The sequence below is a fragment of the Schistocerca serialis genome, chromosome 2 (assembly GCF_023864345.2).
Source record: "Schistocerca serialis cubense isolate TAMUIC-IGC-003099 chromosome 2, iqSchSeri2.2, whole genome shotgun sequence".
Taxonomy (NCBI): Eukaryota; Metazoa; Arthropoda; class Insecta; order Orthoptera; family Acrididae; genus Schistocerca; species Schistocerca serialis.
In genome coordinates, this window is record NC_064639.1 from 1,063,094,909 (window position 1) to 1,063,111,456 (window position 16,548).

Sequence of the window (16,548 nt, forward strand, 5' to 3'; positions counted from 1 at the left end):
CACATACTCCAGATCTCTCACCAATTGAAAACGTCTGGTCAACGGTGGCCGAGCAACTGGCTCGTCATAATACGCCAGTGACTACTCTTGATGAACTGTGGTATCGTATTGAAGCTGCATGGGCAGCTGTACCTGTACACGACATCCAAGCTCTGTTTGACTCAATGCCCAGACGTATCAAGGGCGTTATTACGGCCAGAGGTGGTTGTTCTTGGTACTGATTTCTCAGGATCTATGCACCCAAATTGCGTGAAAATGTATTCACATGTCAGTTCTTGTATAATATATTTGTCCAATCAATACCCATATATCATCTACATTTCTTCTTGTTGTAGCAATTTTAATGGCCAGTAGTGTACGATACTGTCGGAGGTGCTGCTGTAAAAGGAAGATTAGAGTTTAACGTTCTGTCGACAGCGCGGTTATCAGAGACAGAGGACAAGCTTGGGTTAGGAACCATTCTGGCATTTGCCTGGAGTGACTTAGGGAAATCAGGGAGTACCTAAATCTGCATGGGCGGACTTGGGTTTGAACCGTCGCCCTTCCGAATTCGAGTTGCTTTTGTAGTTGGAGGAAAATGGTATATGGTGTCATAATGAGAACAGAGGCTGACAATTGTATCCTATTCGTATTTTATTGACGTGCCGTGGAACGCGAGAATTGAAAATGATCCGATGTTCACACACTTATTTCACATCCAGGCGGTACACATTCTGACAGCTGGTTCCTTATCAAATATTTATCTATTAAGTACCCTCTAAAACTGTAGAAGCCTGCAGTAGTAGCTGCGGAACACCCTGCGAAGCGACAATGAAGAGCAGTTGATGCAGGCTGAGAGCGTTCATAATGTTACACTTGTTCGTATAGTTTTAATATCAAATGCGTCCCGTTCCATAGTTTCCTTCAGTCAAACGATCTCTATATCACTACCATAGCCATACAATTTCAGATACGTCTTCATCTATTACAGGCTGATGCTCTTTTGTAGAGTTACAAGTCCTGTCTCTACAGTGGGGAGTCCCTGAGCTGTCATGGCAACCTTACAATAGGCAAGGCGACTTCCAAGGCCACTAGAAGAGAACAATGGTGCTGGCTTCCACTCGTCGTGTTTTGCTCGTCCTCGGGAAACTCAGTTTTCGTCTCCTACAGCGCTCGCTTTAGAACAAACAAGCTAAGTATGTTTTTTTAAGCGTCTTGTGTAGCATAATGCACTATAACGGGAAAGCGAAAACCAATGGATGCCGCTTTTGAATCCCTCGTCATTTAAATTCGTACTTTGACTTTTTAGGCGAGATATTCTGGTGCTTTAGAATTAGAGAATAAGTGAGTCTGGAAACGTAATCACAGCCCTCTGTCTCGTCGTTTGCATGGATGCGAAGTATTTCGTGGGAAACAAGAGGATGAAGTATTGCTGAATTCTTACTATCAGTTCGTCAGTTGCATTTGTGTAACTTGGGTATTGTTTTTATTTAACGTTGTGTGATCTTTATTCTTCCTACATCTAATATTCTTATTTTTCAGCATATTTTGTGTTCGCCTGATGTAGTTAGCCTACAGTTTTTCGATCTTCACCATCTAATCGATTTAGTGCTCTGACTAATACGATAAATTATCTGCATCGTAGAATTTCTGAACTCTTTAATTAAACTATCTGTAGTGCAGATTATTGATGTTTGGTGTAGTCGGTAATTTAGAGTGTTGTACTGTGTCGAATTTTAGTAACAGTTCGTGGCATGTACTGAAGCGATGACGTTTTTTTTCCATTTTAGTGTGCCAAGTGCCTGCGCGTGTCGTGTAATTGGCAATTGTGTATGCCCGTTTGAATCATTTTGGTTCACTATGAAAATTAAGGGAATTGAGATGATGGAACCTGTTTCTGACGTGTAGCCTATTTCTCCGAGAATAATACTGAAAAGGTTACCGAGCTCAGTGACTTCATCCCATAAGTAGATCACCTTCAAAAATACTACTCAATGAGATAGACACAAAAACCTGACACTGGTATTGACGCGATGTATGCTAAGAGGATCTGTACGCTACAACTTTCATTCTCACGTCAGCTAAATAACGGTGAACCTTTTTTTGCCCAGTCAGAACCCGATTAACATAATACAACAAAGACATTGCAGCATCGCATAACTGCACAACGGTAAGTTCCGTCCAAGATGTGGATCGATTTTTGATATTATACGAGCTGAAAGAGTTGTCACAAAAAGCAGAAAGTTGTAGATATGCTTGCTTTCAGCATGTATTCCGATAATAAATATTATGAAATCAGCCTTCCGTATAAGTGCTGCGACTAATATTTGTGGAGTAGCAAGGGAAGAATGTGGAATCGGAAACGGGCTAAATGATGATGTAGTTTAAGGTGTCTAGTATCTCACTCTAAAGCCGTTCGCCTTGGTGGGGCTTCATTGAGAAAATAACGTCTTTGAAAACTGATTTACATGCAGTACATCGAAAGGACATTGTTTTTCGCTGTGTTAATAAAGGTGATTGTGTAAGTGCCACGTTTAGAGTCTTTGGCTCAATTCCAGTCCAAGATCAAGGTTGTTTTTTTCCTTTCTTTTTCGTTAGATCCCCCAAAGGTATAGGGTTTCGTCGGTCATCTGATGTATTCTTTTATCAAGTTGAAAAGATAGTTCAGAAATTTCAAAGTTCATCTGAATTGTTACGGAACAAGCGTGCAATTTCTAAACCTGAGGTTGAGGTAAAAATGGAATCACTTGTTAATTGGATTTTAAGTCCACCTGCCTTTTCCGAATTATAAAGTACGAATGGCATGGATCAAAATTAACGGATGAAAAACCACTGTTTCCAAATATTAATGAAAAAGTTTCTCCTTAAATTTTTTGAAAACTAAAAACCACTGTGGCAAGATATCCTTCAGACAATGTTCATGATGCAATTTCCGTGACAACAATCTTCCCACGAATATCTCTGTTTTAATACAGAATTCATACAAAGAAGAAACGAAATATTTAAGCCACAAGCATTATCCTTGCAATACATACCAGACAACATGACATTAAGACTTTGTAGCATTATAATCCACCCGTTTGAAGCAGAAGTTTATGAACAGCTTCCAGCATTGATTACTAACGAAACTGCATCTCGTATCCTGGTGAGATGAACACACTTTCCTTATTATAATGGATGAGCAACGGTGTTATTGGGAGAATGTGATAATCCTATAAACAAGGCAGCCCTATGATTAGAGCGCTTTAATAACAAAGCTCATGTTCTGCAATCTTTGTGCTCTCCAGCTAAGTGCCGCCCTACAATGAGTGTCTATAATAAGGCTGAGCGACAACGGCCAACCAGGGGAAACGTGTTTGCTAATCGGCGCCACATCGACCCAAGGCGTGGGAGGCCCGACACAAGATGAATGGCTACCCACAGGTTTTCCGGCATAAGAGGTGAACTTTGCGTTGGACTGCGTCTATCACGTCGGTCTGAAATAGATACTCGGAAGTTAGAAACATCTAAAAGCTGTGGTAAAATAGTGGGGAAGGACTGGTAGCTTTTTATGGTGTATAAAATACCCCGGAACAGATGTTACGCTTGATGAATCTTGAGATTATGTCTTATTCGGCGACATGTTTATGTTGTCATACCTAAATGGCTGAGTACGGCGTTCGTCTTACATAGTAAGAGGTTTCAATACCCAGCAGCACAAGTCAGGTATAAAAACTAGCTCAGCAACTTCAGGGGAGAAACTTAGATGCTGGCCATCAGTCGAGCACAATGTTACGATCCACGAACGGATATGACGTGGAGGTGCTCCTGCTACAGCCAATGCTGGCATCACAACGGCAGTTACAATTGTTACCGTATTTGTGAAATCATAGCTCAAACACACTTAAGTCCAGACCCGCATAATGTCGTGGTTTTGACGAATTACAGACAATGAACTAGAGAAGTGAAGTTCTCCAACATTTTCACCAAAAAGTTCTACTATCGGGTTGCTGTTTCCATCGTCTCCTCCCGCATTTTGCCCTTTGTGTCTGTCAAAAGAAACGAAAAACTACGGAAGTGCGAGGCAATTTATAAGCTTTACCTTCAATCACCACACTGAAAGAGGGTAGAAGGTCCCACAAGCTTCCGTGCTAAGGCAGTGGCATTCGACCCAGAGGTAATCTGTTCGAATCACAGCAGAGGGAGAAATTATCATCACATAGAATTTAACCGCAACGAGGACGATAGATCCTGCCACACAAGTCGCGTCTACCAGTTTGTGCACCACTACGTGGGGTATATTCCAGTTCTCTCCGTAATGTTTCATAGACTGACGACATCATGTAATATCACGCTCAAAGTGTTGTTTAGTGGTATCCGAAACGTCTTGTTTCCGTCTGCTTTCGTGCAAAAAAAATGGAACACTAAACTTCAAAAGTTCAAGTTGCATTCATCAGTACCAAATAGATGCAGTCTAAGCTACTAATCAATTGGCACATCTACATCTACATCTACATCTACATTGATACTCCGCAAGCCACCCAACGGTGTGTGGCGGAGGGCACTTTACGTGCCACTGTCATTACCTCCCTTTCCTGTTCCAGTCGCGTATGGCTCGCGGGAAGAACGACTGTCTGAAAGCCTCCGTGCGCGCTCTAATCTCTCTAATTTTACATTCGTGATCTCCTCGGGAGGTATAAGTAGGGGGAAGCAATATATTCGATACCTCATCCAGAAACGCACCCTCTCGAAACCTGGCGAGCAAGTTACACCGCGATGCAGAGCGCCTCTCTTGCAGAGTCTGCCACTTGAGTTTATTAAACATCTCCGTAACGCTATCACCGTTACCAAATAACCCGGTAACGAAACGCGCCGCTCTTCTTTGGATCTTCTCAATCTCTTCCGTCAACCCGACCTGGTACGGATCCCACACTGATGAGCAATACTCAAGTATAGGTCGAACGAGTGTTTTGTAAGCCACCTCCTTTGTTGATGGACTACATTTTCTAAGCACTCTCCCAATGAATCTCAACCTGGTACCCGCCTTACCAACAATTAATTTTATATGATCATTCCACTTCAAATCGTTCCGCACGCATACTCCCAGATATTTTACAGAAGTAACTGCTACCAGTGTTTGTTCCGCTATCATATAATCATACAATAAAGGATCCTTCTTTCTATGTATTCGCAATACATTACATTTGTCTATGTTAAGGGTCAGTTGCCACTCCCTGCACCAAGTGCCTATCCGCTGCAGATGTTCCTGCATTTCGCTACAATTTTCTAATGCTGCAACTTCTCTGTATACTACAGCATCATTCGCGAAAAGCCGCATGGAACTTCCGACACTATCTACTAAGTCATTTATATATATTGTGAAAAGCAATGGTCCCATAACACTCCCCTGTGGCACGCCAGAGGTTACTTTAACGTCTGTAGACGTCTCTCCATTGATAACAACATGCTGTGTTCTGTTTGCTAAAAACTCTTCAATCCAGCCACACAGCTGGTCTGATATTCCGTAGGCTCTTACTTTGTTTATCAGGCGACAGTGCGGAACTGTATCGAACGCCTTCCGGAAGTCAAGAAAAATAGCATCTACCTGGGAGCCTGTATCTAATATTTTCTGGGTCTCATGAACAAATAAGGCGAGTTGGGTCTCACACGATCGCTGTTTCCGGAATCCATGTTGATTCCTACATAGTAGATTCTGGGTTTCCAGAAATGACATGATACGCGAGCAAAAAACATGTTCTAAAATTCTACAAGAGATCGACGTAAGAGATATAGGTCTATAGTTTTGCGCATCTGCTCGACGACCCTTCTTGAAGACTGGGACTATCTGTGCTCTTTTCCAATCATTTGGAACCCTCCGTTCCTCTAGAGACTTGCGGTACACGGCTGTTAGAAGGGGGGCAAGTTCTTTCGCGTACTCTGTGTAGAATCGAATTGGTATCCCGTCAGGTCCAGTGGACTTTCCTCTATTGAGTGATTCCAGTTGCTTTTCTATTCCTTGGACACTTATTTCGATGGCACATTGGGAGCTCCCGACATGAGTAAAGCAGCAAATCTTTGAAATGAGGCATCTGAAGAGTCTCTTGGTTTCTAGCAGCCAACCGTGTCGTGTGAGTCATTCTTTACAGATGGGATGGTTCCGACGACGTCATCAGATGCACTATGAGCGATTTGTGGCAGCAGGACCATCAAATACCGTATTCACGAAATCTAGCCCAGTCCCTACTCGTGGTTCAGGTCCACGTACTGCGGCGTCCTACGCGCTTATTCGTTGCTAGCTCATTAACCAAAAAGGCTTCCTGAGATGCGTTGCCTCCAGACCTGCTCAATTTCCCCAGGGATTGCTCATCGCTCGTACATACACTAGAGCTATCCTAATTCTCACCTTCCACTAGCTGCTCGCGCGTATACTACTTTGCACGCCGGTATACTTACTTTGGAGATATTCGATAGATTCGGAAACCCAGTCCGCATAGCCTAAATCTGGAGTTCGAGGTTCACGACAAAATGGGGATTCAGGCCTCACCTTACTGCATTTGTGCCCGTCACAGATAATTACATGAGAATGTGTATGTTGACACAAAAATTGTCAGACTATGCAGGGTAGTGACGATACTTCATAAACATAATAATGCAAACTTGGAAAGCAAGATGGTTTGACAAGGATTCCTACACTTATGGAAGACATGTGCATCTGCAGAGACACACTATGTGATCAAAAGTATCCGGACACTCTCTAAAACACAGATTTTCATATTAGGTGCATTGTGCTGCCATCTACTGCCAGGTGCTCCATATCAGCGACCTCAGTAGTCATTAGACATCGTGAGAGAGCAGAATTGGGTGCTCTGTGGAACTTACGGACCTCGAACGTGGTCAGGTGATTGGGTGCCTGTTGTGTCACACGTCTGTACGCGAGATTTCCACACTCGTAAACATCCCTAGGTCCACTGTTCCCGATGTGGTAGTGAAGTGGAAATGTGAAGGGACATGTACAGCACAAAACCGTACAGGCCGACCTCATCTGTTGACAGAGAGAGACCGCCAACAGTTGAAGAGGGTCGTAATGTGTAAAAGGCGGACGTCTATCTAGACCATCACGCAGGAATTCCAAACTGCATCAGGATACACTACAAGTACTATGAAACTTAGGCGGGAGGTAAGAAAACTTGGATTTCATGCTCGAGTGGCTGCTCATAAGCCACACATCACGCCGGTAAATGCCAAGGTGTAAGGAGCGTAAACATTGGACGATTGAACAGTGGAAAAACGTTCTGTGGTGTGACCAATCACGGTACACAATATGGTGATCCGATGGCAGGGTATGGGTATGGCGAATGCCCGGTGAACGTCAGCTGCCAGCGTGTGTAGTACCAACAGTAAAATTCGGAGGAGATGGTGTTATGAAGTGGTCGTGTTTTTCATGGAGGGGGCTTGCACCTCTTGTTTTGCGTGGCACTATCACAGCACAGGCCTACATTGATGTTGTAAACACCTTCTTGCTTCCTACTGTTGAAGAGCAATTCGGGGATGCAGGTTACATCTTTCAACACGATCGAGCACTTTTTCATGATGCATAGCCTGTGGTGGAGTGGTTACACGACAATAACATCCGTGTAATAGACTGACCTGCACAGAGTTCTGTCCTGAATCCTACAGAATACCTTTGGGATGTTTTGGAACACCGACTTCGTGCCAGGCCTTACCGACCGACATCGATACCCCTCCTCTGTGCAGCACTCCGTGAAGAATGCGCTGCCATTCCCCAAGAAACCTTCCAGCACCTGATTGAATGTGTGCCTGCGAGAGTGGAAGCTGTCATCAAGGCTAAGGGTGCGCGAACTCCACATTGAATTCCAGCATTACCGATGGAGGGCACTATGAACTTGTAAGTCATTTTCAGCCAGGTGTCCGGATACTTTTGACCACATAGTGTATGTAGATTCTGAAGGACTACTAGACAATGATCATGAATACTGCATGAGTGCGCTAATACTGTTAAACTTAGTAAAAGCCACCAGTTCTAAGAACATCCTTTTTTGATAATGCCTCTTTTCTTCATACTGACACAGAGATCAAGAAGGCTGTCCTCAGATTTCAGGGCCAAATGTCGCTATATAGCCAGCTGGGGGAGCAAAAATATGGTAGCCCCAAAACTGCAACACACTACCATGCCTAGGTCGATATAGGAAAACCGTTGGCATTCAAACCGGCTTTCCTCGTCTCTGAATGGACGAATACAGATCATGTACGGTTTTCAGGGGAATCTTCCACCATTCTTCCTGCAAGATAGTACTAATTTCAGATAACGATGATGAAGGTGGGTAGCGATCACGTCCCTTCTCTCCGAAGTAGATAACGAATGCTTAATAATATTGAGAGCTGGTGATTTGTGGTGGCCGGGGAATATGTGACAATTCATCCGCTAGTTACAAAACCAGACCTGCAGAATGCGAGTTGTATGAGCAGGAGTCTGTCGTCTTGGAGAACAGAATCACCATCGGCTTGCTGATCAGCCAAAACTGTCACGTAATCCTTGGCAACATTGCGACCTTGCAAAGTAACCATGGTGTCCACGGAAAACCACGATGCGTCTTTCCACATCATCACCGAACCCCCCCCCCCCCCCCTCCATGTTTCACTCTAGGTACGTAAAATCGGCCAGAAGTTGGAAACTGTACAAGTAGATACATCCGACTTTCTTCCATTGAGCAATAGTCCAGGTTTTATGGCTTTGGCACCGCATTTTCCTGTAACGGACATTTACATCACTGATGAGTGGATTTGGAATTCCAGCCGCTGTGCAATTCCCCATCTCATCTAGCTGTCTTTTGTGGATTTGGAGCTGACAGTGTTTTCGAGTGCGACGTTCAGCTCTGTAGTGACTTTCGCAACTGTTATCCCTTGTCTTCCGTCACAGTTCTCTTCAATGACTGCCTGCCACGATCACTCAACACAAAGTTTCGCCCGCTTTGGGACTCAGAAGATGATGACTTCCGCTTTCCCCGTATGCAGTATAACTGTTCGGTACGGTAAGCCTTGATACAGTAAATACTCCGGATATCTTTGTTACGAAGCATCAACCATACGAACACCGACAATTTGCCCACGTTCGAACACTTATGTCCCACGTAATACACCCACGAGTACACAGAGCACTGCCCTGACAGTTACTGATACAACGTATTGAGACCAAGGCACAGCTACCATTCCTGTCCAAATACAACAACGCAACCTGCAGGCTTGGCGTCCATATTTTTGCGCAATCTTCGTAGATACAATGTCCACGGAGTACATGGCCGAACACCCCAGACGACGGCTCCATCTATACCCAGATCCCACGGCAAGGTGCCCGTTATTCAAGATATTCAAAGAGAGCACCGTATTATGCGGGAGTCCTCACCTATCTGGCACTAGAGATTCGGCTCAGTTGTGCAGTGTGCTCTCTCTGTCTCGGCCAGCTACATTGGACATGCTGCGTAAACTTTTTTATGTAATTTATCTGTGTATAGAATACTGAATATTCTTTTTCAAGATCTTTCCCCCCTTCTGACGTGTCGTTGAAATATCCTACTCAATTTCTGAGCAACACTGACTGTTGGTGAGCCCTGTACTGCGCGTATGAAAAGTGCCGTCAAACAAAATGTTAACGTTAGTGAAATGCTGAATTTGAAATAAGGAAAATAAACCGAATTAAATTCCAAAAGAAACTAACAGCGTACTCAGTGGAAACTGGGTATCTGAAACTCACTGCCGGCCGCTGTGGCCGAGAGGTTCTAGACGCGTCAGTCCGGATCCGCGCTGCTGCTACGGTCGAAGGTTCGAATCCTGCGTCGGGGATGGATGTGTGTGATGCCCTTAGGTTTAAGTAGTTCCAAGTCTAGGGGGCTGATGACCTCAGATGTTAAGTCCCATAGTACTCAGAGCCATTTGAACCATTTGAAACTCACTACTGAAGTACGTTATGAAAGTTACGCAATATGAAGTGGAATGTCTGACTACAAATATCCACAAAATAAAGTACTGCTCAACGCACAGGAACGTTCACTGTTCGTTGCAAATTAATCTCGTTACTGAGCACAACATCTGAGAATTCTGACTACGTGCTGTTTGCACACAAGAATGCAAACAGATCTGCCCTGAAAGAAAACTAACTTACTTCTTGCTCAGCCTGCTGTTTTGTGTCTTGAGTAATGACGTTCTCGAAAGCAAAATGAAACCAGTAAATGCAGCAGCTAAGAAAAGATAATCTACTCACTATTAAATTTTTCTTTGACTCGTCAGAAACAATTTGTGGTTGCGTATGGCGTAAGGTGCAATGCCCATACAACAAGGTCTTTGTAACTATACTAGTAATTATGGAAGAGGGTTTTACTTTAAAGAAAAACGTTCTTGAAAAAATTAAACTCTGATTACTGTTAAAAGAAAGACCCCAAAAGTTACGAAATTCAGTCATTATAAAAATTACAGATATTTAAACCAACTGCATTATTTACGACATAACAAAAACAAAGAGAGCAAATTACCACTAATCATGAATATTATTAATATCTAAGGGACAAACATATTCTTCAATTAATGATTCTGACAAACAAACACTTCATTACGTTACCTTACATTAGTGAAGTGGAATGCACGCCACGACTGTGATATAATTATCAAAACGGTAAAAAACTGGATATATTATAATAAAGAGAGAACGTAAACTACAACTAATTGCTGCTTTTTACCATTTTGAAACACTTCATTCTTGCGCGTACATTGGTTACCTTTAAATATTCCTCCAAATAGCTTCCCCATCTATATAGCCAAGAAAATATCTCTACAAACAAGTTTTCATCCCTGCGGTAAAGTATTCCAGATAATTTCTACCAGATTCACAAATATCAGGTCTCTTTCTGTAAAACACAACAGCTCGATGCAGTGCTTCCAATAAGAATGGCCTAGCGCTGCATGACTGACGAGATCGAGCACACCACAGATTACATTAAACACAAGGGATCTCATCAAAGACATAGAGTACCATTATCCGCCATACTTTCGGAAGTCATTGTATACGAGTGACTAAAATGAGAAAGTACCGCCGCGTGCAACTGCCTTTCGGTAATCAGTCACGTGGCCTAAATTGCTCGCTGTATGGTGCGATTTTTCTCTTGCCCGCCAAATTTACGAAAGCTTTGTCAACGTTTGGATGGTAGCTAAATATTTGTGAGAAACAAGACTATAAATATGATAGCTGCTAGTTTCATTCGCAGAAATTCAAGCTATGCTCCTTTACCCTTGCCGGCCGTTGTGGTCGAGTGGTTCAAGGTGCTACAGTCTGGAACCGCGCGACCGCTACGGTCGCAGGTTCGAATCCTGCCTCGAGCATGCATGTATATGATGTCCTTAGGTTAGTTAGTTTTAAGTAGTTCTAAGTTCTAGGGGACTGATGACCTCAGATGTTAAGTCCCATAGTGCTCAGAGCCATTTGAACCATTTTTTTTCTTAGGCTTCTTCCTATTCACACTCTCGGAAATCGGAACATAAAACGGTTCAAATGGCTCTAAGCACTATGGGACTTAACTTCTGAGGTCATCAGTCCCCTAGAACTTAGAACTACTTAAACCTAACTAACGTAAGGAAATCACACACATGTTAGTCCGAGGCAGGATTCGAACCTGTGACCGTAGCAGCAGCGCGGTTCCGGACTGAAGCGCCTGGAACCGCTCAGCCACAGCGGTCGGCTCGCAACATATTCAGAAACAAACAGCGAAGTATTTGTGACACGCAAGAAAATAAATTTCATTGTTGCTCATTTCTCTTACAGCGATTAGATTAGATTCCTGCCAAACGACAGCCTTTGAAATTGCGAAATATCCTATATAAATAAATAAAATCGGGCAAATATTTCTGACAAGAAAGAATATGAATGGCATCGCTGGTTGTTTCATTCGCAGCAGCAGCATCTTTCGGTTTTTTATTTTGCATTGAACGCTGCAGCATATAGGTTGGTTGGTTGGTTTTGGGGAAGGAGACCAGACAGCGTGGTCATCGGTCTCATCGGATTAGGGAAGGAATGGGAAGGAAGTCGGCCGTGCCCTTTCAGAGGAACCATCCCGGCATTTGCCTGGAGTGATTTAGGGAAATCACGGAAAACCTAAATCAGGATGGCCGGACGCGGGATTGAACCGTCGTCCTCCCGAATGCGAGTCCAGTGTCTAACCACTGCGCCACCCCGCTCGGTGCAGCATATAATTCTGATATGAATAGGGAAGCCCCAGAGTGTGTTACAAACGTGAAGACGAAAGAAAAGAGCATAGCAAGACGCGAACATACTTCCGTCGATTGCCCCTGTTGCACGTCTCTAACCTCATGACCACAGCGATCTTCTGAATCATGAGTACACCTATCTCTGTTTCCTTAGCATCTTACGAATTTCGTTACTAAACCATGGTATGTCCTTTCTATCCCATATCCAATTACTAGGCACATAACTCTCCAGACCACGATTTAGAGTGGGTTAAACTCTGCCCATAATTCGTCTACGTCCATCTTACCACAACTAAGTGATGTCACTTCACTGTATAAGTGAGATGCTAACAAGTACATATCTGCTCTATCTAGCACAAACACTCTTCTAGCTTTCATGACTGATTTATTTTCGTAACCATAGTTGCTATAATCACATCATGATCACGAATTCTCGTTTCTACAGGGTGGTCCATTGATAGTGACGGGGCCAAATATCTCACCAAATAAACATGAAACGAAAAAACTGCAAAGAACGAAACTCGTCTAGCTTGAAGGGGGAAACCAGATGGCGCTATGGTTGTCCCGCTAGAGGGCGCTGCCATAGGTCGAACGGATATCAACTGCCTTTTTTTTTTTTTTTTTTTTTTTTTTTAATAGGAACCCCCATTTTTTCGTGTAGTACGTAAAGAAATATGAATGTTTTAGGTGGACCACAATTTTCGCTTTGTGATACATGGCTCTGTAATAGTCACAAACGTCTAAGTACGTGGTACCACGTAACATTCCGCCAGTGCGGACGGTATCTGCTTCGTGATACATTACCCGTGTTAAAATGGACCGTTTACCAATTGCGGGAAAGGTCGATATCGTGTCGATGTATGGCTATTGTGATAAAAAAAATGGTTCAGATGGCTCTGAGCACTATGGGACTTAACATCTATGGTCATCAGTCCCCTAGAACTTAGAACTACTTAAACCTAAGGACATCACACAACACCCAGCCATCACGAGGCAGAGAAAATCCCTGATGCCGCCGGGAATCGAACCCGGGAACCCGGGCGTGGGAAGCGAGAACGCTACCGCACGACCACGAGATGCGGGCTATTGTGATAAAAATGCCCAACGGGCGTGTGCTATGTATGCTGCTCGGTATCCTGGACGACATCATCAAAGTTTCCGGACCGTTCGCCGGATAGTTACGTTAGTTAAGGAAACAGGAAGTGTTCAGCCACATGCGAAGCGTCAGCCACGACCTGCAACAAATGATGATGTCCAAGTAGGTGTTTTACCAGCTGTCGCGGCTAATCCACACATCAATAGCAGACAAATTGCGCGAGAATCGGGAATCTCAGAAACGTCGGTGTTGAGAATGCTACATCAACATCGATTGTACCCGTACCATATTTCTATGCATCAGGCATTGCATGGCGACGACTATGAACGTCGTGTACAGTTCTGCCACTGGGCACGAGAGAAATTACAGGACGATGACAGATATTTTGCACGCGTTCTATTTAGCGACGAAGCGCCATTCACCAACAGCGGTAACGTAAACCGGCATAACATGTACTATTGGACAACGGACAATCCACGATGGCTGCGAGAAGTGGAATATCAGCGACCTTGGCGGGTTAATGTATGGTACGGCATTATGGGAGAAAGGATAATTGGCCCCCATTTTATCGATGGCAATCTAAATGGTGCAATGTATGCTGATTTCCTACGTAATGTTCTACCGATGTTACTACAAGATGGCCGGCCGGTGTGGCCGTGCGGTTCTAGGCGCACTAGTCTGGAACCGCGTGACGCTACGGTCGCAGGTTCCAATCCTGCCTCGGGCATGAATGTGTGTGAGGTCCGTAGGTTGGATAGGTTTAAGTAGTTCTAAGTTCTAGGGGACTGATGACCTCAGATGTTAAGTCCCATAGTGCTCAGAGCCATTTGGACCATTACTACAAGATATTTCACTGCATGACAGAATGGCGATGTACTTCCCACATGATGGATGTCCGGCACATAGCTCGCGTGCGGTTGAAGCGGTATTGAATAGCATATTTGATGACGGGTGGATTGGTCGTTCACCGGGTCTGACGCCCCCGGATTTCTTTCTGTGGGGAAAGTTGAGGGATATTTGCTACCGTGATCCACCGACAACGCCTGACAACGTACGTCAGCGCATTGTCAATGCATGTGCGAACATTACGGAAGGCGAACTACTCGCTGTTGAGAGGAATGTTGTTACACGTATTGCCAAAAGCATTGAGGTTGACGGACATCATTTTGAGCATTTATTGCATTAATGTGGTATTTACAGGTAATCACGCTGTAACAGCATGCGTTCTCAGAAATGATAAGTTACGAACTGTTCGTCTAAAATTGTGAGCCATATGTTTGTGACTAACAGCGCCATGTATCACAAAAAGAAAAATGTGGTCCAACTAAAACATTCATATTTCTTTATGTACTACACGAATATGTAATAAAAATGGGGGTTCCTATTTTTCTAAAAACGCAGTTGATATCCGTTTGACCTATGGCAGCGCCATCTGGTTTCACCTTCAAGCTAGACAAGTTTCGTTTTTTGTAGTTTTTCCGTTTGACGCTTATTTCGTAAGACATTTGGCCCCGTCACGATCAGTGGACCACCCTGTATACTGACACTGTAGATAAGGTTCGACCTATTCGTAGCTACAAGGTCTAAGATATTTCCATTGCGTGTGGGATGCCGTGCCCCCCACCTCCTCCTTTTCCTCGAACGGATACGGATCCTCTACACCTCCCGCAAACTCGATCCTCCTCACCCGCTGGTCTCTCCCATCCTCTCCCGCCCCCGTCCGCTGCCGCGCCTGTACTTCCATGTCCCACCTGCTCTCCACACCCTCTCCCAAGGTGGCTTCCGCCAGCTCCCCCTCCCTGATGATGCCCTCCTCCCCTCCATCTACCCCTCTGACCAACTTTGATCCTCCCTCCCTCTTCCTACGTTTTTTCTTTTGGGCACCTTCTCTCCCTTCTCGCCCCCTTCTGTCCCTCCTCCCTTTCTCCCCACTCCTCCCCCGGGCTTCCCCTACCCCCATACCTCCATTCCTCCTCCCATCTCCTCTGCCACTGGCATCTTTGCTCTCCCCTCTCCCCCTACCCCTCCCCCTCCCCCTTCCCCTCTTGACAGGTCCCCAGACTCGCACACGTTACGTGGACATTCGCGCGCCGGAGATCATCGCCATCCGTTTTCTCGTGAGTGTGCCATCGTGTTCTTGTTTAGTGTTCGCCGTCACACTCCAACGTTCACCTGAGCCGTCGAAATCATCAGTGTTTGTGCTCCGTGCCAACGTGTTTCAGTGTATTTTTCGTCGAGTGTGAACGGCTCCGTGTTTTTTGCCTGCCAATATGTCTATTATGTATCTCCTTTATGTTTTCTCATTGTCTACTCTAAGGTTGAAGAGCAGCGTAGGATGCTGCTGCCAGCCTACCTGATGTACAGGTATTAAAATTACAATGAAGGAAAAAAAAACTCCCCCCCAAATGAATCCAAGGGCGTCCCAGTATATACCCTCTCCCTCCTCACCACTCACCCTTTTACAAAACGAACCCAGCAAGCCGCAGCAGGTGAGTCTATCTCAGAGGCCGGCAGCAGGTATCAGAGGAGTGGCGCCCGTGTTGCAGATGGCCAACAAGGAGTGCCTGCCGAGCACGCGCGGGCTGCCGCTGGCGGAGAACCTGAGCCTGCCGCAGGGGGCGCAGTCGGGGGGCGTGGCGCTGGTGGCGGCCGGGCTGTCGTGCATCAAGTACCCTCTGCAGCCGGACCGCCTGCCGCACAGCGACGGCCGCCGGCTGGAGCGCGACGACTCGGCGCCGGGCCGCCTCGCGCTCGCCGTGCCCGCCGTCGGAGAGCGACACGTGCTCGGCCGCTACTGCCTCGAGTTCGTCGACATGCCGCCCAAGATGCAGGGCGTCTACGCCTTCGTCTGCTTTCCCGACACCGTCGACGAGGTCACCCTCAAGCACAAGGTACGCCTTCTGAAAGTATTTCTCTGCTATACCAAGATTTAAGATCAAATGAGGCAGAAGCGATGGATAACATTCCCCATCCGAGCTTCGGATCATTGGAGGAAGTGGCAACAAAACGACTATTCCCGTTGAACTGTAGAATGTATGGGTCGGGCGACATACCATCTGACTTTCGGAGAAATACACTACTGGCCATTAAAATTGCTACACCAAGAAGAAATGCAGATGATAAACGGATATTCATTGGACAAATATATTATACTAGAACTGAAGTGTCATTACATTTTCACGTAATTTGGGTGCATAGATCCTGTGAAATCAGTACCCAGAACA

At 45.0% G+C, this 16,548-nt stretch overlaps 1 protein-coding gene across 1 annotated transcript in view; it reads left to right on the forward strand.

The window, feature by feature from the left end:
* Positions 1 to 16,548, forward strand: part of LOC126458517 (uncharacterized) — a 703,126-nt gene that overhangs the window by 180,887 nt on the left and 505,691 nt on the right. Inside the window, exon 2 of the mRNA XM_050095620.1 lies at positions 15,871 to 16,215. Within this exon, the coding sequence (XP_049951577.1) occupies positions 15,871 to 16,215 (345 nt within the window). The remainder of the gene's footprint in view (positions 1 to 15,870; positions 16,216 to 16,548) is intronic.